The sequence below is a fragment of the Chrysoperla carnea genome, chromosome 1, assembly GCF_905475395.1.
Source record: "Chrysoperla carnea chromosome 1, inChrCarn1.1, whole genome shotgun sequence".
Taxonomy (NCBI): Eukaryota; Metazoa; Arthropoda; class Insecta; order Neuroptera; family Chrysopidae; genus Chrysoperla; species Chrysoperla carnea.
Genome location: NC_058337.1, coordinates 65,928,611 through 65,954,541, shown reverse-complemented (window position 1 = coordinate 65,954,541; position 25,931 = coordinate 65,928,611). Strand labels below are relative to the sequence as shown.

The 25,931-nt window shown below is 28.4% G+C and overlaps 1 protein-coding gene across 1 annotated transcript; it reads left to right on the top strand.

The window, feature by feature from the left end:
• The first annotated feature begins 1,009 nt into the window (after window positions 1-1,009).
• LOC123298609 (myosin-8-like) lies at window positions 1,010-23,406 on the top strand. The gene is made up of 14 exons (XM_044880699.1): window positions 1,010-1,350; window positions 1,410-1,595; window positions 2,789-2,955; window positions 4,385-4,394; window positions 4,677-4,823; window positions 7,115-7,294; window positions 12,144-12,278; window positions 13,240-13,593; window positions 14,505-14,648; window positions 15,120-15,188; window positions 16,656-16,940; window positions 18,613-18,675; window positions 20,281-20,364; window positions 22,196-23,406. The coding sequence occupies exons 1-14, from the start codon at window positions 1,198-1,200 to the stop codon at window positions 22,385-22,387; spliced, it is 2,169 nt and encodes a 722-aa protein (XP_044736634.1). The 5' UTR covers window positions 1,010-1,197; the 3' UTR covers window positions 22,388-23,406.
• Window positions 23,407-25,931: the final 2,525 nt, after the last annotated feature.

The following is a 25,931-nucleotide window of genomic DNA, read 5'->3' as shown; positions in this document are numbered from 1 at the left end:
TCATATGCTTCAATAGTTAAAAAAATACCTGCCAAAGTTCCAACCTCTTATCTTTAGTAAAAGTTACTAAAATAATTATTTTAAATTACAACATTACAATAGGATGGGAGTAATGGGAGCAATTGTAATGTTGTAATTTAAAATAATTATTTTAGTAACTTCTACTAAAGATAAGAGGTTGGAACTTTGGTAAGTATTTCTTTAACTATTGAAGCATATGATCACGTAAAAAAAATAGCGCGATACCACATCACAACTTTTTTAGAGCCATTTTGCAAAAGTCCTTTTTTTGCATTCAGCTGCGGTTTGCAAAAAGTATACATTCGATCTTGCTGAAATTGTGTGTGATACTTCATGGGCACAAAAGCTTCAATCTTTTTAAATCTCAGCTTTTAATCTTTAGACAACAAGAGTTATGAATTTTTGAAATTTCGAGCAAAATCGATGGTTTTTTGCAATTTGTGGGGACATCGATGGACCAATCGGGTTCATTCAGCTCATTTTTTTCGTCTTTTTACGGCGCCTAAGCTTATTAATTTTTTTTAACTCAATCCGACGGTGTCGGACGCGAAAGACCGGATTAGGTCACTTTACCATTTTTTTGGACCCTTTCCGACCATCAAAAAATGTTCGGTTTTAGTTTCTTCAATTTGTACCATAATTATCTACTTGATTCAATTTTTTTCTCCGAACTCAGAATTAAAAAATTCAAAAAGTTAATTTGATCACACTATTACCGTAACAATAATATAAAAATTTACGGAATAGACAATTCGTTTTACATGCAATGAATAATATATTTTTCTATGAAAATGAATGTCACGTTAAAAAGTAGGTGCAGTTTCGAATAAAATTATATCTTCTTATATAAATAATAAAATGGGATAAATATAGCATCCCCCCAAACATATGAACATATGAATGAGAAAGTTATTTATACTTGAAAAAATCATATGTTTTGTTTTTGTTTGTTTCAGGTCGATAAGTTAGTAAGTAAGTAAACAAACAAGAGACAGGAACACTGAACAGTCTTATTTAAAAGAAAACACAAGTGTATTAGTGGAATATGTCATGCATGTAGTAAATTAAATATAGACTTTTGAAAACATGTCAACAGATTTCAAATAAAATATTTACATTATTTTAAATCAAATTTATATTTTTTATTGTTAAGAAGAAACTGAACAAAAAAATATTATGGGAAAAAAGCGGACAAGGTCGGAACCTTGTAATGCAGAGGATTGTGGCGAAACACTTACCTTGGCAATCGTTGATGAATTTCAGAAATTATATGAAAAAAAATTAGCAGAAATTGATGAAAGTTGTGACGATGAACATTCAAAAGAACAAGTAAATTCTTGAATTTTTATTTTCGGAATATTTTATTTATAATATGTTTTTTTTGATAGGAAAAAATTTGCACTTTACGTGCATGGGTATCGGATTTAACTGAGCAAAATAAAATGCTTGTACAGGCTGTAGAAGAATTGGAAGAGGAGGCTTCAGATACGGTTGTTACTTTAGAAAATAAATTAAAAGATTCCACGCAAAAAGTTTATAACCGTATGAGTGACGCATATGAATTTTACAGTAAAGTATGTTCTTGATTTTGATAAATAAATGTTATTTATAACATATATATTATATTTATAAATATCTCCGAAATCGAAGGCTCTCAAAAAGTTGTATTCGCGTTGATATTGTCTTAGATTCATTAAAAATCTGCAAATATAGCTCGGGATCTCGTTCGAAAGACACCACTTAATAAGGATCAAGACTGTCAGGTAAAAATCTGATCGAATTTTTCACGGTGTGATTATGCACACGTACCCGTATACACGGTAAAAAAACTCTGCGGGCGGTACCTATGTCCGTGTAAACTGAGTACGTGCGAATATACATTCATTTTGAAATATTCAAGTTTATGACACTCCTTCAATTATGCTAGCTGCACTTCCCGTCCATCGTTATCACCCGTCGTTTTTAAGTATTGACTCAAAAGTCAAGCATCACTCGTCGGTAAATAAAATTTTCAAAATGACTTAATTCTCACAAAATTAGTTATGTTGTACGTTGTACCACTTTAAGCTCATATTGTCATTGGACATGATGAAATTAAGGTTGTAGTCTCGCTATGGGCATATTATCAGAAAATTCTAAATTTGTTTATAATTATTAATTAATGTTTTAATACAATTACCATAAAATTCGGATAATTAACACGGAGGGCATAGGATAGGTGGTGTTTTAATAATTTTTTTAATTCTAGAAAAAAAAACTAAACATTGATATATTTGTTCAGAGTTTAAAAAAAAGGATTAAAACCTTTGATTATTCAACAGAAACGTCTACAGTTAGAGTATGGTGGTTAAAGAGAAATAACTATATTAACATAATTTTAAACTCATCGCTAACTTTATATTGTATCTATATAAACAGTTAAATAGTACAATATAGTTAAAAATTATTCATTATTTCACTGCGAGCTTGTATATACTCTTGCTGTACATACAACGCATACAATCCAAAACTATTTTACAATATTGCACAGAGACAAACACCTTAAGAGATTATACATCTAAGAGACTTTACTTTCCTTAAAAGAACACAATTTAACGAATTGAAGCATTATATAGAAACTAGAATAAAAATTAGTTAACTTAATATTTCTAAAGGAGCCAGCCAAATCATTTCTAGATATACCTAATTTTATTTCTCAATAAGTCATTCATATTGAGATACTTTTTTGACAATAATTAAATAATACAAAAGAAATTTCAATTTCCAGCAACAAAATGAATTAGTAGACCACTTACGTAATGATATTTGTAATTTAATCGAAGTAATAAGACGATGTCGAGAAGAAGGAAGATTGAATGCAGATGATCTAACATTTTTTGAAGTTACCTGTAAGGATGTATATGGGGATAGCGAGTCTTCAAACCAGATATTAAGGTTTTTACAATTAATTAGTAGAAGTATATCTAGTCACGACTTGAAACTTTTTTTTTTTTTAATTTAAAAAAGGAGTTGGGTTGATAATGGCCATTTTCCGCCCATCACACACTTGAAAAAATAGTTTTGATTTTCAATTATTATTGAATGAATTTTTATTGTTAAAGATGTGCATTTCTTTATTATATGAGATTTATCCCGTGAAGTAAGTTTTAGAAATTAATGCCAAGAAAGAAAATATTTAGCTCTTTTTTTTGTAAATTTTTGTTGTTTTTGGTCCTTGAATTATTTTTTTTACGAAGTGTTTCATTAACCAACTTAAATTTGACTCTTAGTGATTCTACTCATTATAAGCTTGTATACGAGTATTTATTTATTTTGATTCAGTGTGCCCGTCTATCCAATACGTAAATTTCGTGCGAATGTGAGTCGCGCTGCAATCGGAACGTGTTCAGACTTGTTTATTCGCACTATACAAGTCTTACGTAAAGCACGATAAACAATCAAACAAAAGTTGTTTATTTTTCATAAGAACATTTTTTACATTTCAATTTTAGTTTTATCTCTATCTTTATCTCTTTTTATTCTAACGGCTTATAAAACCCAATTGACGCCCTATGTTGCTTAGTTACAAACTGAAACTCACTTAGGTCCTGATTCTTTACGGGATGAATTTTGAAAAATCCTTTTTTAAAATAACACCTACAGTATAAAATCAATATCCTCTCGAAATTTCAAACTTCTATCATTATAGATTAGTAATTTAGGCTGGGCGTTGATATATCAGTTAGGACATTGAGTGTTTTACATATAGGCTACCCCCGCCCGAAAAATTTCCGATTTTAAATAATATAAAAAAATAAAAAAGAATAATAAAAATCGGAGCTATTCTAGAGAACTTCTGAGGAAAAACATTCATTGATGCGACTACTCTTATAGTTCAGAAAGTAAATATTTTTCCTTCGCTTCTATTTTGTAAATAGTCACCACGATCACCCAATTCATCGTCATTAGGTTATTTTGTATGGGGCTGGGTGAGGTCTATAATTCATTTACGTCTTTTGGCATGCAAGAAACGCTTAGTAATCGGAACGTAAAAGACGCAGCAACAGTTTTTATTCTGAATTCTAAATGTTAAATTAAAATCTTTATGCTATTCTATCTCGATAATAAATATTATTTGGGAGGAATAATTATATTATGAACTTTTTTTCTGTGCTACAGAACACATACTTTAAATAGTACCGCACAATTCTGAAACACTATGAGATTAAAACTGTTTTATATTCATTCATATAAACTTTGAGTTAATACAATAATCCCCAAGCAGCACTTATGCTCGATAGTGTGTGACTGGATATGATCATTGTTTATTAATATATTCAATTTGCGGTTTTCACAAACTATTTAATGGATATTTTTGTTTCAGATTAAACGAGGTACCTCTTCATCATGTTTGTTCGAGTTGTTATGCACATAAATTTTTTTAACTGACTAATAGTTCTGTTTAAATTAATTAAATTATTCTGTTGACATGTAAAAAAATTTTTTTAAAAATACAGTAAACAGTCTAACAATTTCAATATTGTGTTAGTTAACATTTAAGAAAACAATCTTTTTCCATTTATTCGAAGTTGCACTAGTTTCAGTAATAAAAATATATATTTAAAAAATTTAGAATAATTTGAAAAGATTATTATTAAATAAATTGAATATTTTAGGATGCAAGTGAATTATGTAGTAAATTGGAGAAAAGTGAAAAAGAACGACTGAATCTACAAATTGAATTTGAAAATTGCACTGCTAAGTTACAAGACAAAATTCAAGAAAATGAAAATTTAATATCCGAATTATTCAAACTTCAAAAGGTATTTAATAATTTTTCTTGTATATTTCAATTACTGCATTTAATTTGTACAACCCTTGTTTAATTACATCTCTCTATATGTAAGCGACTTTGTCCCAGGCATGGACTCTACACAAGGTCATTCAATTCCATGTAACCAAATATCTGTCAAAAAAGATGATAATAGTGATGATACTAGTGTACATATGACGCATTTATGTAGTATTTCGTTCGTGTGATCGTATTGATTTTGTGCAATGCACTTCGGTTCAAAAGGAACACTAGCGACGCTATAACTTCTTCCATTTCATGACAAATTTAGTCAATTCTCTCATTTGAGTTGAATATCTTTTTGTAGTGGCCGTGGTCTCAGGCTCCTGAACCGTACAATAATTATCGTACATATACGATAATTTCATGCCAACGTGTACGATGTACGATAGTCTACTTTCATCGCACATTTATTTCTGAGAAAATATAAAATTTTGACAAATTAAAACGTTTACTATGATTTATTTATTCATTATTTTGATAAGTAGAATAATTCTGGTTTATGTACGATAATTTTACGCTACTGGTACAATAAGTTCCTCACTTCAGGTTGTGAACACTGCTTTGTCCTGCCGACAGAGAATCAACGCAGAACAAAAACTACTCATGATAGAAACGTGAAATTTGGAATTTAGATTCTAAGTGAGATTATGTAACCACTCTAATAATAATTTAAATAATTTAATCTTTAAGGGGTTGAATGAAATTAGCATTAAATTTCGGTTTTGCCCCAATTTCCTAGAACAATTTTTGTATTATATAAATACATATTTTGACTACCAAATAGTCATTATCAGTATAAATTAGCTAATCGTAATTACTGTTAGTGTGTATGTTACTCGTTGCTTATTATGTGGCGGTCTGCACATTGGTGGTTTGAGGTGTGAACAATTTAAAATTTTTCAAGTATCTAAAAAATTGTGACGTCAATTGGCCTTTGGCGGATATTTTTTCACTTCAAGTAAAAAAAATCGAGAAAGGACTCATTTTAAAGATATTAATGCACTGAAAAATACTTGAAAGCTCCTACGAGGTCGAGAGGCTATATATGTAGGCCTAAAGGAAAGTACACGTGCATTTTCCTTCCATTCATACTTAATATACCCCTCTTCATAAATTATTGTTGAATATGTCTTTAAAAATGCCATAAAAATCTCCTATACCAATCTTCTAAATTTTGCAATATATAAGCTTAAAACTCAATTTTGCAATATGAAATGATTAAAAACACTAAACTAGATGGCGAATAACCAAAAATCATAAGATAATCGAACTTACTCCGTTCAACTCAAACTATATACTCAACTATCACCAAAATACAAAAGCAAGATAGAAGCAAAGAGTATAAGATAGAGGAGGAGGCTCCCATTACTGGCAATGATTGACTTGATTTCTAGTGATTGAATCCAGTCATAAAAGTTCTTCAGCTCCATAATTTTGTTTAAAAAAAATCTGTAAAGAGAGCGTAGTTTCGCTCTGCTCTGTATAATTATATCGTAATAACATGTACTGATTCTGTTGTAAATATAAAGACCCAAATATCAGATGATATTCGTGTCTGTATACGCGTCCTTTTCCTATTATACTCATTGTATAGAAGCTTGTAAAAGAATCAAAAGCATTTAATACATGTAAAACCATGCCACTCCATCGTTCCAAATTATTTCACCTATTGAGTTAAAAATAAAAGGTATCCATTAGAATGTTTTCCATAACATAACATACTTAAATATTGGTCCTGACAATTTGTCTAATTAATTAGAAATAACAGAAATGTGCTTTTTAAGCCCTATCCAAATTCAAAAAAGGCCCATTAGATATTTTTAACGGAAGTTTCAAAAGAATTATATATATTATATATTATTTGTCCTAAATAATCTTTCCAGAAATATTGAAAAATAAAGTTACAAAAAGATTCTAGATAAGGAATACATTTTTAATTTAAATATTACTCTCCATTTCTTTCCTGTTTATGTATTATTTTGTTATTTAAAAAACGATAAAAACTTTACGAGAAAATAATAGTTTTTTAAGGTATTCAAGTTCGGAAATCTGTTAAGTATTCAGTTGATTAGAACGTCTCAATATTTGAATCATAAATACATTCAGAATTAATAATCTCTTGTTTCTTGAATAATAATTAAAAATCAGCAAACGAACAATTTTTGAACACATCAGTAACAAAAATTTTGTTCTTAAAAATTCGCTTATTCTGTTTGTAATAAATGTTATGTACAAGTTGAGTGTGTGTAATTGTTACAGTCGGCACGAGATATGCGTGAAGCACTAACTGCCGAAGTAGCTGACAAACATGATAGTATACGTGCCTTACGCAGAGAAAATCAAAATTTAGAAGAACAATGTCGACAAATTGATAAACAAGCACATTTCAAAGATGACATTATTAAAGAGTTGCGTAAAGAATTACGTGCTGTCAAAAAGGTATGTAAAAACTTTATAGAAGATTTTATCGAAGGAATGAGGTGGGAAAAATTGAAGGAATTACGATTTCATTGCGTGATGGAATTACAAGGCAAAAAATGTGTTTCAAAAAATGTTTTTAATTTTTTATTTTTAGAAAAGTTTAAAAAACGAATATTTATAAAAACTCATTAATATACATTTTTAAAGTTGATAAATTATTGAATTTTAAGTAGCATCTTAACTAATAATTGGGAAGTCCGGTGAAAAATAAGTTGGGTCCGGAGAAAAATAAAATGTGGGAGGGGTTATGTATATCAGAACAATTAATGAGAAAATACTACTTCCTTTTACGTTTAACTTTTTATTATACTCTAGTAAATGAGGCTTAAACCTCTAAATTCATTAATATAGCTCTGATTGATAGGTTTTGTTCACTCTCTAGATCAAAAGTTATATGGTGCTTAGCGGTGCTTTTGCCCAGAGGATTGTAACCAACCCTTATAGGGGGTGGAAAAATATATGTTAAAAATGGCAACGGAAATCAATAGAGCGATGAAATCTAGACAAAAAGTGTCCTTCAAGTACCTATATTTGGAAAAGTCAATGCTTTTCGAGTTATTGTCGATTGAAATTCGGAGTATTTAATGTTAAAAAACTCGAAAATTAAAAAAAAGTTTCAAGTCATTTGCACGAAAATTAACGAAGTAATAATGAAAAGAAAGTTTTTCGCACAAAAACTGATAAATTTACCACGGTAACTAAAATTATTGCTTGCCGCTTTCCAATTTACTTTTATAGTTACTGACAGCATGCTCAAAAAGTTCTAACAGTTTCAGATATTTAGTTTTGGAAATATTGCAGATTAAATGCAAAATAAATTTTCGAAAAAAACAAAAAAAAATTGTCTTTATCGTTAAATAACTCGAAAAATAATAAAGTTACAAAGAAAAACTTAGAGGGAAAAAGTTTAGCTTTATAAATAAATATATATTTTTTTTTCGAAAAAAATTTTACATTTAATCTGCAATATTTCAAAAAATATAAATCTGAAACTGCGAGAAATTTTTGAGCATGTTGTCAGTGCCTAAATAAAGTAAATTGGAAAGTAGGAAGAATTAATTTTAGTTCCCATGGTCATTCATCAGTTTTTGTGCTGAATAAACCATAAAAAAAGTGTACTAAATACTTTTTTCAAAAAACGTCCAATTTTTCAGTTATAAACGTTAAATACTCCGAATTTAAATCGCCAATAACTTGAAAAGTATTGACTTTTCGAAATATACTTGAACATATATTTTCCCACCCCCGAAAAGGAGTGATTACCATCCAGCACAACTAGGAACCATAAAAGTTTTGATCTAGAAAATAGAAGCTTGATCCCAAATTTCCACCGAAATCGGTGCTATAGATCAAAATTTAGAGATTTCGTCTTTTTTTCTCCTCGCTTATTGGAGTATTATTTACTTCTGTGTGTTTGAAATTTTCTGAAACAAGTGCTCATGGTAACTCTTGTTTATAAAAAATAAAAAATATTTACGTTTCCTTTGAAAATTTACATTTTCAAACGCTTTGTAAGATTTGAAAATACTGATCGTGGTTGGATGGTTTCGCAAGAATAAAACCATAGATTTAACTAAATTGCTCTATCGATTTATGTTTGCCATTGCTACTTTTAGTTGTCTCCATGATAAGTATATCGTTTTTCTGTGTTTAATGAGATTTCAGCTCCATTTATGCTTTCTGGCTACCACTCGCAGAAGTTCCTTTTGAAGTCTTTGATCGCAACTTTAGATATATTGATGTTATACTTAATTGATTTCCCAAATCAGTTCCATTGCTAATCTAGAATAAGGAGTATATTGGCTATCTATACAAGTTAATGCATTTTGCTAATCCAAATGTGGATGAGATAACCAAATATTGCAAAAGTAAGAACTTTTAAATTAGTAGTGTAATGACTAACTATGGACGGCCTAAAAAAATCTAATCTAATTTAATTCTCAGACTACCGTTTGTCGGGATAGGTCAGGCAGATGGATTTGGTTGAAAACATAAGCAAAATTCAAAATTTTAACATTTTTGACTATCGTATAAATTTTTCAAGCACCATAACTCAAAAAGTATTAGACATATGGAGTTGGGTTCAAATTTAATATAATTTCGAAAAGATAGTAGCAACTAATAACAAAAGCTCATAGTTTTTGAATTTAACTGAAAAAGTATGAAAATTTTGCAGTTTTTCTTGTAAACGTAGTTTCACACTCCCCTAAGGGGTCCAAATAACATACCAAAAAAGCAACTTTACATCGCGTTTTTGATTGTAGGTTTTTTTTTGTAAGATTTTACAGGCATAAAATTGTTTCTTATTGGTATAAAGTACATTGGTAGTAGATAGTAGATTTTTTTTTTGGAATGTATATTAATGACCTAATGTTTTTTTGAATGGAAAGCAATCCAACCGATGCAAAAATGATTTCCTGAAAATTTTCCCTACTTTTAAAAGTTATATTTATACAAATATACCTTTAATAATATAAAAAATATGTTATTATATTTCCTTTAATATTTATTCCCATCCTTTTTTATAGCGGAAGATACAAAATATATCCAAAAGTAATGATCCCTTATCAAAACCATCACCAACCTTACCTTCTGTCCAAGAAAACGATTCCTTTTCAAATACTGCCAGTGTGAATAAAATAATTTCATATTATTCACGACTAGATAAAGACGATAAAAAGAGTAGCAATACAAATGATACAAAAGCTTTGTTATTAATCGATAAAAATGATAGTAATTACAATTATTTTAAAAATAATATAATTGATAGCGATGAACCTGAACGACTATCTAAAGTTACAAGAGACATTTTATATGAGCGTTATCGGGATAAAAATGATAAATTTAGTAGTACGAATGATTTTTGTAAGAAAAGACTAAATGAGAAAGACGATTATGATTTAATGGACTGTGGAGATTCAAAAACGGTCAAAACAAAGAATACTTATCAATAAAAAATGAATTCTATTTATTTTCTTTTTTATTTGTTTATTTTTGTGTTATATATTTTTATTTTATTTTGTATGTATTTAAGAAATGTAATAAACATAACGTTTTGTACTTAGCTTTGTTTATTTAATTTTAGCTTAAGAGTAATTCCATAATTATCGTGGAACTTAGGACAGGTTTCATTTGGACTGCACAGTATCATATCATAATATTGCAAATAATAAGTATAAGGATAAAGAGTATTATTATACGTTCAGACAAATACGCATAGACAAATAATATAAATTTTAGTTCAGATGATAAGCATCATCGAACCTGCTTTTAATGATTCCGGGATGCCGTTTACTACGAATGTTCTCTGTATCATTACTTTTGTTTTCAGAAACGATGGCACTTATTGCCTACTTACAAAATAATTTTTTCACAAATAGTTTGAAAAATCATGGGTTAACTGAAAATAAGCTTCAAACAAACATTCTAGATGACGTAATTTAACTCATTCTTGTTTTTTAAACATAAAAAGTGGCCAAGATATAAAATCGATTTTTTAAAAATTGATAAGAAAATTTTCAAAAAAAAGTATTAGTTATTCAAAATTTAAAATGATTAGTTTAGCAAAAAAATGTTTTAAACAAAATTTGCATATATTGTACCAAAGAATTCGCATCTGCCAAAAAAAAATATGGGTTGCACTAGAAAAAAATGAAGTTGATTTTTATTTGACCTGAAATCGTTCAATTATAAAACAACTGATATTAAAAATGTATTTACCCTTAAAATAATGAGACTTTAACGAAACATGCTTTTAGTACGACATGCTTTTAATATAATGCAGCCCTTAGAAGAAAGATACCTGAGTCGATTAAAATAGATCATCCGATATACTCCCATTCAGAAAACACGGCAAATTTCAAAATTCGATTTGGATAGTTTGTAATCTAATCATAGTAAAATTCCTAACGAATTTTTTTGTAATTTGGTGCAGCTTATTTGAATGGGAGCTATAATATATAGATAGCTATTTTTATTTCTGCTAAGAACTCTTATGCAGGAAATTTAGTTGGTAAACATAACTTAATTCAGGAATTTATGTACGTAAGGTTTGATGCGTTTTTAATGTTGGTACAAAGCAGTAGAATGGTAGAATTATACCGCCAATTTGGCAACTCTACTAAGATATTACTGTGTCATAAAAAATCAAAATCTATGAAATTCCAGCAACTCCATTAAATCTTCAAAGCCATGTATCCTGAACATTAACCTGCCATGATTTAACAAGGGATCCAACAGCCTTGTGTATAAGATTACCGATCCGAAGTTGATCAATGCCTTTTAATTGATCACAAGATTCTGTTAGCAACAGTTTGCAAGAATTGACAGTAACGCAATGTCCTGAAAATGCGACGTTACTATTTTTTGTGCTGACACACAAAACATGTGCGTAATTTTGCCCAAAAAATTCAGTGCCATTACTATTTTTTCAACCAGGATATGGAAAAAACTATAGGAGTTTCTAGGCCTGCAGATGCATACTAACCAATTTTTAGGTCAATTTGTATATCAGTATTGGCCAGCTGCAGCCCTAGAAACTCCTGAAAAAAAGTTTTCACATATTCTGGTTGAAACAAAAGTAATTGCACTTAGTTTTAGCGGTAACATATTTTGTGTGTCAGTACAAAAGCATAAATGGACAATTTCCAGGATATCACGTCGATGTTAATTCCTGCACACTGTTGTTTACAGATCTTTGCGATCAGTCTAAAGACACTGGCCAACTCCGGATCGGTATATCAAATATTTTAATCGCGTTCACGTCAATGTGGATCTTAAGATTAATTAATTTTTTTTTAAATTTCAGTGTGAACTACGAGAAAGTACTGTTAATAAAATGTTTGATTATCGAAAATATTTAATGGTAATAAAAAATGAATTGAAAAATTTAAGAAATCTTATTAAAAGAAGCCAAGAATATGAGAATGAACGTGAAAATAGGGTAATTATTAGCTAATATATAAAAATTAAATCATAATAGGGAATATTCATGTATTTTTTTTATATTTTTAATTCATTGTTTACACCGTTATAACATAGTAAAAAATATAAATACTGTTTAAAAATGCTGTAATTAATTGTAAAAAAATATTTAAAATAGAGAATAATTTTGAGATGCTTAAACGTAATCTTTTGGCGCTCTCTGTTGATGACGTATTAATATGTAACCTGCCAATTGGTGACATTTCATATACACGATATTATTAAATTTTCTAATAAAAAGCCGTAGAATAATATACTCAATGAAATACTATACAAAATATAAGTAATTAATACCATACAGTATGTCAACAAATCTGACAAGCTACATACTATGACTTCACGTCCGTTTTAAAATTTAAATTTCCGTTTTAGAAATTTAAATTTCTCTCACTGAATTTATACTTTTATTAATTAATTTTAAGTAATTAAAAAGATATTAATTACTAAAATAATGGCTTAGTTGTTTAAATGTCCAGCCAGTAAAGTTACGGAAAAAAAAATATTTGAACCAAATTTAAATTTCCAGTTATTTCCATTTAAAACCAGTAAGTGATGGACTGTGTGTTTGAAAATATCAAAACTTCCTCGGAGTTGATGCTTTTCTGGGATGATAACCATATATTTTTAGAAAAATGTAATTGTACAAAAATTGAGCATAGATATCAAAAATTGTTTGTTTTTCATTCTTTCAAAAAAAAAAAATGTCCACCCCTAAAAGGATATTCGTCTATATGGACACCATAAAGTGAAGCTCACGGTAATTAATATCTTTTTGAAAGAAGGGTCGATTTGTTAAATTTTTCAAAATATTTCGTTTTATTTCTATCTTTTGTGAGTTAAACCTTAGATAAATATTTTGTGTTTTCATATAAAATTTAAAAAATAAGGAAATTTAAAAAAAAAAATACAAATCGTTTTAGGTATCTTTAGTAAATAAAAGTGTGGAAGAAATAAATCAAACATTCGCTAACATTAAACATGAATTATATAACTTAGAAAGTATATCGTCACAAACAACTAGTGAGAATTCAGAAATTGAACATCATACCAAAAAGATACATGAAGTTATTATGAATTCATTGACAAATTTATCACAATTAAACAGTTTTGAATCGATCAATAAAGTTGTGGGTGAAATTAAAGCTATGGATATTTTATATAAAGAACAAGGGAAAAACTTAGTACTACAAGAAATTTATATGAATAAAGTTAAACGCACATTTAATCAAACTGCAGCTGATATTTTAAGGTTACAAGCGATGCTTGATAATTTTGTAAGTATATTATTATGAAGCACTAGAAAATGACCGATTACTGACTGTAAAAGAGTTTTTTTAATTGTTTTATCATATTCAATAATGTGATCAAGTGCGAGTTGGACTCGCATAAGAATGGTTTCGTACCATTGTAAAAAATAAAAAAACTATGTGCTTCTTATTAAATATACTTTGTACAAGAAAAAAAAGTACGGAACCCTAAAGTAGCACTTGACCGGTATTTGATTTTGTGATTTCAAGAGTTTTGCATTCAATACCATTGCCCCCTATGATTATCGGCAAATACTTTTTTGTAATGCCATCTATTATTTATTATAAACTAAAAACTACTATATATTTTAATTTTTACGGTTTTTCATTATTAATTTATAATTTTTCTAATTGCAAATTTTATGATTTTTTACCCCCAACGTCTTTATCGTCAGTGGTCAAATTTATAAAATCCTTCCTCCTTATAAATTTAGATCGAGATAGTAATATTTTTACGTTTTTTTATACATATAATTTTCGCTTTTTAATATTTTAGATTTTGACATGTGACGTCACAAAGCTTTTGATCCTCCTGTCCCTTGTCTATCACTTTTGTCGACCAAATCCTCCCCTTAACGTGTGGCGTGTAATAAATGGTCGGCCCATTATGAGATATAGTTCGATGCGAGACAGACAGTGGGATCTTAGTAATAGATCCTGTTGATTACCCTTCGGGTGCGGAACCCTAAAATAGATCAAAAAAATTAGCATTATACTTCTGAGAAATTGTAATATCTAAAAAACTAAGCAGATATTAAGTATAATAGGTATTATATAAGTACGCTCGGTTTTAGCCAGAACTTCATGATTTTTAGAGGATTTTAAATCTTATTCAAATTTTTTTTTTTTGTCTAATCCGTTGTTTGACATTTTTTTAGCTGCAAGAAAATTATCAAATAGATTCTAAAATTTCGGAGACTCAAAGGGAAATGCATCGTGTACAAAAGGATTTGTTCAACACCTACACTAAAATTGTAAAAGATTTTAAAATATTCAATGAATTATCTGATGATGTTCTAGAAGTAAGTATTAACTTTTTCAATTTAATTTTTACTAATCTCGGACCTATTTAATTAAGCGGCCGTTTAATTAAGTAGCCATTGTGTGTTTGTATATGATTGTTTAGAATGTTCATATGATTATTTTGAAAATATCTTACCAATATCTATACTTAATTGTAAGTTTAATAAATAATGTGAATCAGACTTTTGCATTCGGCCTTTGCCAAACCGTTGAGTTAATATTTTTATAAGTAAAAGTTTTAAAAGTAGATTTTTTGCTTACTTAGTGGCAAATATAACTTAGCGGGGAGAACATAGCAAAATTTCCGTGTCGCGCCTGTATCAGAATATTTGCGCCTGATGGAAGGTTTATGGTTATTGCAAATAAAGATTGATTAATCATTAAAATTTAATTAATAATTTAAGTGATTTGTTATGTCTTTATTGGATTAGGTATATGTTTTGTTTATAAAATTAATTCTTTTTTCCTAGGTTTGTGATAAAAATGAAAGTGACTACGATATTAATGAAATCCGACTTATTACTGATCAGAGCAATATGGTTTGTATTTCTTAAATTTTTTTATAATATTTGAAAGTGATAAATTCTTCTGTTATGCTGTTTATAAATCATATCGTTAGCCATTTATATTATGTGAAGTAAGAAGAGTTCTTACGGACGTTCTTGTTTATAAAACAAAGAGGGATTTTATATGTGTATATATGAACCCAGTCGGTCAGATTCTGCACTTGTACACACACAATGCCAATCACATACAGTAACACATAATCATAACACACAGTACACATTCCCTCTTTGTTTTATACATAAGAACGTCCATAAAAACTGTTCTTCATATATTTTATATGGCTAAGGAGATAGCTTAAATGGCTACGCCGTCAGTGGCTCAGATAAACCGTGGAATATGATTTACTGTGTAATATTAGAATAGGAAAGGTGAATATTAATTTATGAGTTTTAGGCCACGAAGATATAAATTTGTAGAACCCGAGCCATGCAGTCGCACGAACCGCAGACTTTACCTAATGTTACAAATTTTGGATTTTTTCTTATTCATGCATTTACTATTGTGATATACGTGCACCACTGTGTGCTTGGGGCCTAGCCACAGTGTACAGCAGTCTATGGCACACCGTTGCTTATTTCTCTCTTTTTCAAAAAGCTACAATATTTACTCCTTAAATGGCTAAGTTTGTTGACGAGCAAAATTAGACCAAAATAGTATTAGTAAAATGGAAATATTTATAAAAACACAAAGTTCTACAAAATGAATTTTACCATATTTTATTAACCGACCATTAATTCTGATGATTACAGCGATGTTTGGGAACGGGGTAGATGACTGATATCGAATTTGCCATATTACCTATAAAAATGTAAAAGTAGACTTGATACTAAAACAAAATTTGAAAGTTATATTAAAATTGATTAAAAAACGAAAAAGTTATAAGCATTCAAATATTGTTGCCCGTATCTTTCTTGCAAAACTGAGTTTTATATGCGATGTCAACAGCGATACCGTTCAATGACGTCACTATCCTATATCTTCCTTTTTGTTTAATTAAGAGTTTTAAATGTTCATATTTTGCATACTGCTAAAGATTTTCAAAAACCAACTTCACTTTTCTGTTCGTGTAGTGAGCAGTGATAAAATTATAATTCTTCACTTGAAGTGATAAAAAAAATTTAGTGAAAAATAGCGAATTGTAAAAATTTTACGATGTGGTGTAATTAATTAATGCAATAAAATTCGCTAAACGTAGAAAAAACTTGAAAACAAGGTAGCTAATTAAAATCCATTTACACTTTTTTAAATTCAAATAATTTTGAAAAAAAAAACTTCAAATTTGAAGAGATGACGCCAGTGATCATTCTCGCATCGCGAAACCATTGTGACTAGAAGTGGTTTGTGTAGCGACAATTCCGATGTTTAACAAACTATATTTTTCACCATTGTAAATTTTATCGAAATACTGTTAAATTTCCTCGGTTATTTACTGTCAATAGGTCACACATACAAAAACAGAAACTGGCGATTTTAATTCAGATGCAGGTGTTAACACGGATGGTAATTGTGAAATGATTATCGACCAATTACAGTCCGAACTGAAAAAATGTCAATTGGAAAAACAAGGTTTAGAAAAAATGATTGAAACGTGTACTGAAAAATTGAAAAAGGCACAAATTGATGTTTCACTACTGGAAGACATTAATGAAGATTTGCATGATATTTGTAACAACTCTAATGAAGATACGGATCAAGGAGTGTTGATCCACGACTTAACTGACATGGTAATTAATTATATACTTTATTTAGATGTGTAATCGAGGTAATAAAACCGAAAAATGATCAAAAGGTCGGAATTTAAATCTACAACTAATATTTTGACGGCACCAGGCGCAAACTATTCGGATAAAAGTGTAGAAAAAAGCCAATTTGGTCAAAAATTACGGTCTTTAAATTTACACGCGTGAGCGCGCGTACAAGTTCATAACAACCAATCGTGCTTAAAAATTATGAAAATAAAACTATTGGATCTTATATTTTGAACCATTCTAAGATTTTTTTGTTCTTTGACATTTTTTTTTTCTAAACCTCGCCGTTTTTTAGATACAAGCGTACAAAAAAGAAGTTGTTATTTTGATAAAAATTTTATATTGACAAATTAACGATTATTGCGTGGTTTTGATCTAATATTTGATTCAAAATCAATTGAATTTTATATTTTGGATATTTCTAAACAATTTTTGTCTTATGATTTTTTTCACTTAACCTCGCCGTTGTGAGATGTCGGGGTTAAAAAAAATCGCCCGTTTAGGCAAAAATTTTGTTATTAACAAATTTGATAATCGTTAGTTTTGTCAATATCAAATTTTCATCAAAATGCGCATTTTGTTTTTGAACGCTTGTATCTATAAAACGGCGAGGTTTAGGAAAAAATGCTTAAAAGTGTTTGAATATAACAAACAATAGTTTCTTTTCATGATTTTCAGCACGATCAGTTATTGTGAATTTGTAAGCACGCTCACGTGCGTAAATTTAAAGTCCACACTTTCTGACCAAACTGTTTTCTACACGTTCATACGAACAGTTTGCGTCCGGCCGGTCCCGTAACAAATCGGAGTTGTAGCTTTTAATTTCGATCTAAAATGACTTATTTCTTCAACTAGTGATTCATATTCTAAAATGAAATCTAAAAGTCCTAGGCTAGTCCGTACTTAAACTATATGTTAAGATTTGTTTGAATAAAATTATTGATTGAATAAAATTTAAGTTTTATATTTTAAAATCGCGATGTAACAATTAAATAATTTCAAGAAATTGGTATGCAATAGGCTTTTGTCCTAAATTAGAAAAATTGGTTTATTCGTCACATTAGTAGCTGATTTACACCAAAAAAATATTATTAAAAAAAAAAAAATACTATTTGCATTATGTATTTTCCATTTTCAAAAACCAATTCAAATTTACTTCGAAAACAATGTAGAATGTTATGGCGTTTTGAATGACATCACGATTTGGAATACAAGCATTTTTGTATATTCAAGTTTAAGCAGTTGTAATCAAATAACCTGCTTCGTTCTATTAAAATGTAATGTTGTTTACATAGCGTTCGTCATGACGTGACGTAATACTTTCAATACTTTCTGATTGCTGTTTGCTGTCACGTGACTGAATGCCTAATTTTACTAAAATTATTTTATAAAAATAAGAATAATCCTTATTTTTTATGAAAAATAATTTTGTGTTTGCTATCTACATATCATGATAAATCATTAGAAACTTTTATCCAACCGATTTATTCTTAGCGGACAAAAGCCTATTAACCAATTTAACCCACTCAATCTTCGCCATTTAGTTATTAATGGGCCTTTTTTTCGTATTTTTTAAAGTAATAGAGTATGAGTCACGTTTTTATAAACCATGCCGAATAGTTTTTATAATTTACTAAAACATTTTCAGATTGAAAATTATCAGAGAAAAATTTGCAGCTTGGAATGTGCATTACAATCTAAAGATGCAATTGTAAGTAAAAGACATTATTTCAATTTTTAAGTTTGTTGTCTCGCTATGGACATAATGTCAGAATATTATAAATTTTTATATAAACTTATTAAATGTTCGGATAATTAATACGGAGAGTATAGGGGAAGTAAAGCACTACTTTTTAAATCTAAATATTTTCAAAAAACTAACTGAACATTGAGGTATTTCTTCTAAGTTAGAAAAAAACCAAAATGATTAATCGTTTCATTGTTAAGATTTAATAATGTAAAGTTAAAACATTTTATTGTTGAACAGAAACGTCTATATAGAGTATGGTGATTCAAGAGAAATATCTATATTAACATAATTTTAAACTCGTCGCATACTTTATATTGTAGCTATACAAACAGTTGAATAATAGTTAAAATTATACATTGTTTGGCTACAAGCTTATTTACAAGGTGTCCGTGACTAGATGAACATATAGCACATTATATACCTTTGCCCAAAATCCAATAGTTAAGGAGTTATGGGGGCACTATTTGATTGGAATTTGGCACTATTTAATTGGAATTTGACCAATAAAGACATTATTGAGTAAAATAGTTTAATGTTTTATTAATCATAAGTGGTTTGTATTTTTTGCAAGCTGCCCCCCCCCCCCCCTGCATCATAACACATTATTGCTCTTCTAGTAATTGAAGACGTAGCTTTCTGAACAATATCTGGACCATCTAGTATGTATACAGCTGCAGCTATAATACTCCAGATAATTAAAAATTATTAAGGCTGCATATATACTAGATACTCTTCAGAGGGCTACATCTTCAATTACTAGAAGAACAATAATATGTTTTTGAAACAAAAATTTAATTACATTAACAATGCAAAGAATTTTAATTAATAAAATATTAAATTACTTTACTCAACAATGTCTTAATAGTGCACATACCTTCTTAACTATTAGGTTTGGAAAAAAGTATATAAGGCACTTCTGATATAAAATTGTCAAAAGAATAGGCTCTTAAGCTGTGTCCATCGAGCCTGTATACTATTACCGCGCATATAATTCAAAATTTTTTTACAATATTGTAGGGCGACAAACACCTTAATAGTTACTTCATCTAAGTACTTGCATTCCAAATACTTAACCGAATCACACTATTGAGTGAGTGATACTCGGAAGGCATTTGATCTTAATTGTATCAGGTGCCGGCTATCCTATCTATGGTTTTATTATGGTTTTCCATTAGATTTGCACAAAGGTTAATACCGGGATATTTCCTAACGAAGTCAATCATAACTGCATACCTCCACCTTCCTTTCATTTTCCCCTATCGCTTTTAAAAAAAGTGAATAACTTGAATTAAATTTAATGTCTGTATGCTTGGGTGTGTGTTTGTGTCAGGCTTCGGTTAAAAAAGGTTTATTTCTCATTTTTTTGAAAATGAAAATTTGTTTTTAGAAAAACAAAATCGAAAGTTATTTCAATTTTTACAACTGTACTCACTACGTGCAGTCTAGTTATTAGGACTTTTCCTATGTTAGTACAAATAAAATATTAAGAAGTGTTTTAAAAATTGATTTTTTTTCCTTTACCAGCAATGATAGGTGTTTCGTTTCTAATTAAGGATCGTTTTACAGATTGAAAATCTTCAAAAAGCTGTTCAGTTACATCAAAGTACAATAAATGAATTGAAAAAACAATGTGAAGAATCACAAGGAAATGTAAGTGAATTAAAATTTAGCTAAGATCGAAATTTTCATTTTTATTTACTGTGTATGAAAAGTGACAAGCTTTCTACGCACGCGGTTGAAAACTAATTGTTGACTAATTTTCAGAGCATCGATTTCCGTAGTTATTTGTTTGGAAATTGCATTTTGATTACAAGTTGATACTATAAAATTTATTCGCAACTAATAGGGTATTCTACTATATTTGAAAAAGTACTTCAAAATGTTAATTTTGCTAATAAAAAGCCATCTTAAATTTATTTCGGAAAAATAAACACGCTTTCTTGCCAAAAACTTAAATTAAATTTTAAACCTTTTTTAAACTGTCAAAAACGCGGGCATCCAATTTGGTGACGTAATATCGGCATCATTATTCGAAATAACACAGATAAGTTTGACAGATATATTCATAGACAACTAATTATTATAAATATAAATATTTATTATCTATGGATATATTATACCCAGCTGTCTACACTGAACTAACTGATGGTCTATGGTTCATACCGATATGACATCACGTCAGGGTCCGCGTTTTAGGTCACGTGATATACAGTTTAAAAATTACAATTTTTAATTTTAATATTATAAAAGAAAAATGTGCTTTTATGACTCGAAATCAGAATATTGTAAGTATATTTTTACATAAATTTTAACTTTTTTAAAATTTCATAATATATTTTTCACTACCGAAAGTCCCAAAAGTAAGCAATTGCACCCGTGTAGGCACTTTAGTGTATGAAACTGAGATTGGACAATCGTACTAATCCTACTAAATCGATTTTAATTGGAACCTTTTTATAGGTCGATTTATAGATATAGAATACTACACAGATGTACGGCTTCAGTATAATTATCATTGCTAATTATATGCTATTTATTGTGATTATTTACGATTAAATAGTTTAGGTTGTCTATATTTGGATATATTATTTTTGGTTTGTCTTGACAACCGAATTTTTTTTTTGAAAATCAAATGGTAATATCAAAAGTGTCTTTAAAAACACAAACAAAACACGCAAAATTCAAAATTACAAAATTTATTTTAAAAACACACAACGCGATTAAAGTACAAGAAAAACAAAAAAATTTCAAATACCAACAACACAGGAGAGGAATATTTTTAAATAACGAAAGGAATCAGCAGTCAAAACCCAAAAGCACGCTTTAAACATAATACAAAATTTCTATAAAATAGATATATCAACGAATTCTATAATCGTTCTATAATCTTTTTATTCAATGAAAATGATTAGCTGGGGGCCTAATGAAAAGTTTTTTTTTTTCTATCACGGCGCTGAGATCTTAAAAATATACTCGGATAAGTTTTTTTTTTTTTTTTTATTCCTGTTTAAATTTGAATTTTTCTTTACTAAAACTAAACAAAATATATGAAACCTGTCTGTCATGGTACGCTAGAGGTGATTTCTTAAAACAGCACTCTTTTTTGTCCGCCTTATGTTTTTTTTTTTTTTTTTTTTTTTTTTTTTTTACGGTACAATATTTACAATACAGTTAGTTCGATATAATCAACATTTGCCTTCATAATGCATTAATATAAACATTTCACAAAAACTTCACCTTTCGGATTCCGTGAGGGCGGATACCTTTTTGAATTTTATGAGGAGGGTGTGGAGATAGTTATTCGGTAAACATAGTATACGTATAAAATAATTATGACAAAAATACAAAAATTGTTGAGAACAATATTTCCAACTACTTCAGAGAAAATTCATCCACCCTACTGTATTACTATATAACTACATTATCATCGATTATCCGATATTAAATAAAAATTTTTTGTATATGTATTTTTATTTTATAGAATGAAAATTTGCAACAATTAGTTGAACATTTGCAAGAGAGTTTATGTACCGTAAAATGTCAATTAAATGATGTGGAATCGAAACGTTTGAAAGAAGTAAGTGTTCATTCTTCTTGGGGTTGGCCTAATAGTGATTCTGATAATGGACCTAGACAACGTTTTAAACAGCGTCGTGGTGTGCATGATAACTAATTCTGCAAATGAGAGTGTTTTATTATTTTTTTAATCGATAGTTTAGTTTCCTTGTTTTATATTTTTTACAATTGCTTAACACGTTTGTTACTAACTTGGCTGGCTCATTTATAAACTACTTAGAATCTTCTCAGGCAAAGTAATGACTCATGTAGGACGCTGACAGAGGTTTTTAATCAATTTTTACAGTGCTGTTTTGTTTTTATACTATGTAGTATTCTATAAAACAAATTAAAGTAATTTTTAAGTTACTTCCCAATGAATTTTGTACTTGAGCGGTTACAGTAATTTTTACTGAGTGTGCAAGATATACGCACCATATGTTGCAGTACGCTGAATATTTCCAATTTTAGTAGTTTTTTTTACCCATTGCAGCTATTACAACTTGCTATGGTTTTTTTAGTAGAACTTGATCCACTGCCGAAGGGAAGAGTACTCACTTCCGATGTTCATTTCATTACAATCAATGTGAGAGTCAGTAACTTATTTTTTCTTATAAGTAAGAAATATAAGCTTGATTTTGTTACAAATTAAATTTCATAAAATAAATCGAAAGTGATCATCCCTTACTTTCAGATCAAGCTTTAATAAAAGTTATCTTAAGAAGAAGAGACATAAGTTGACTTATTGGAAGTAGTTTTTTGCATAGCAGTAAAAAGTTTCTTCTGTGATTGATCATATTATTTAAGTGTTGGTAACGAACGTGTTAATTTATAGAAATTGTGATAACTTGGATAAAACGATATTATGCTAGAAATGCTCAGATATTAAGTGCGCTTACTAAGTCAGCTTATAATTTTAGTGAAATAAATTAAAATTTTGTTTTGACGATGCCATAACTGTAAAATGTAACAATTATTAAAAGTTTTGGTCATCTGTATAGTTGACAACTTCTAACTTAACAATTTTGACTTAACTGCAGACGGTTTTGTACTTAACAAAATGTGTATATTTTTTAAAAATTTTTATAAGCGTGGAATTTTTGTAATCTTAAAAAAGTCTTCCATTAAATTTTAGTTCAGGATGTATTGGGTTGTATGCTATATAACAGTTCAAAGCTGTCTGATACATACAATAGAAATGGAAACTTACTAAACCTTAAGGGATAATATTTGGTGAATTACAATTAGGGAAAATTGTAAACATAACAAATACATTAAAAATCTAAAAGCAATAAGAGCTTTAATCCGCTTCTTCTAATTTTTTAAAATCATTCATAATAGTGATTAATTAGGTACTTGTTTCATTGAGCGGAAATTATGAAAATAATTATTAATTTGAATCAATTTTAAAACATTTTTCACGATTTGAGAGCTGTTTGAGAAATGAAAAGCAATTTTATAAATGGCTTTTTCTCAAATAATGTTCTTTGTTCTCGAAAATAGATTTAAAAACTGATGGTAAATATCCATTTATAACAATTAAAACTGCTTTATGACTGCCGTTTTTCATTCTAATACAATCAAGACTCTTTACTATGACCAAGTAGTGCCATGACTTCAAATAATGTGCCTTTTAAAATCATTATATTCCATTTTTAACTTATTTTAATTTTTTTGAGTGATATTTTTTATTAGAGATTAATTATCGCCACTTTTATATTCTCAGTTAAGAAAGTTGTGGATACCCTGGTGGAAAAAATATTTGAAAAAAGAATAAGAAATTCTGAAATAGACTTATTAAGACTTATTATTTTTTCAAATATTTTTTCCACCAGGGTACATCATTAGATGTAAGTGCAAATATCTAAAATTGTGTTAGTTTTGAACAGGGCTTTATTTTAAACAGAAGAAGTTTTATTTTAATTTTATAAAATTATTTAATTCTATATAAAATTAGATTTCGAGATATAGTAATATTTAATTAAAATAAGTATTACATTTATTGTGAGTTTCTGACGTTCGTAGTTATTACATTATTTAAGAACAATTTTTTAATGCGACGCTGTACTTTTCACGCCCACGCGATGGCCGATTTTATTGAATTTAAAGTCGGAAAACTTAGGGATTAATTTAAAATAAAAATTTCAACAACTGTTATTTATTATTATTTTCTTTGAAAATAATAAAAAATTAAAAAAAAAAAAAAAAAAAGTTGAAAATTATATCAATTTTGTGGGGGAAAGGCAAAACTAACATAATATAGAAAATTTCATTTTTGGAAAATATATGGCTGGGCTCTTTCATGTTGATTGATTGAGATCTATAATATAGGTAATTTAATTTAGGTTAGATTAGGCAAAAATGTTGTGTGGAGAAAGCGTAATAAGGACGTAGAATTGGAAAGAAACATGATAATTTTGTACGTTTTTACTCTCTGTTTTATTACAATAATTATTATTAACATCAGGTGACGTCTACAAGAACGTTGAATGTTAGGAGTAAGAAACAGATTTTATAACTGAGAATGTAAAAGAGGCTAATTTTGTGTGAAGTAAATATTTTAAACATTTAATATTTTATTGAGTTTTGTGCATTAATATGTATATAAGTATTTATTTTTTGAAATATTTTAATATATTAATTGTTATGTATATATTAAAATAATTTATTAGCTATTAACAAATTAAATATATATATTTTTGTTAAAATAATTTTTATTAGTGTTTAATTAGTATTTGCCCTCTTCTCCTTTAATTGTGTGTAGATTGAAAATTATTGTTAATAAAATTCAATGGTAAGAATTTTTTAGATAATATTTTATTTTTGTTTAAGCAAATTGATTTTTAATAAAATTTTAATATTTTTTTAGATAAATTATTTGAATAACAGTTTATATTCACTTCAATTTGATTTAAATTGCTTTGAAGATATTTATTTAATTTTGTGGAATAGTGTAAGTATTTATAAGAATTGAAATGTTGTGAAGATTTAAGAATCGACGATATTGGATAGCCATGCATTCTATTTCATTGGTCTATTTTCTGGTTTTATCACAATGGTGTTGCTAGTCAGTTGGCTACTTGGCTAGAGTGCAGGAGAGGGGTAGAATGGTACACAGAAAAAATTTATAATTTTATAATGTGGAATATAAAATTATTAAAAGTAAAAAAATTAATTCGAGTTATTCGCGAAGGCAAAAAAAAATGATAGCAGATTTACAAAATTCGACCTTTTGTACAGAAAAGGAACAACACCAAAATTTCAAAACAATGCTCTCAGTTGATTGCAGCTGTGAGATAATAAATCAATATACCAGCATTTTAATAACTATATTAAATCTTTATGGGGCATCAAATTGGAACTAGTAGGCGCAAATTACCTAAGATCAAAAGACGTACCTATATTATAGAATGAAAAGCATTTAATGAAAAATCTTTATAAATTCATCTCAATAATCGCTTATTAAAATTTAGCATAGTAAAATTGTGTTCGATATTTTGATTATTATTTATTGTTTTTCTTTTTAGCTAATCCAATATTATCAAAATGATTTTCGATTAAGAGAAACAATATTTGATTTAGAAGTACGAAATTTTAATTTACAGCAGGATGTTGTAATTCTTCAAATACAAATGAGGAACTCTACGAACAATTTCCGATTA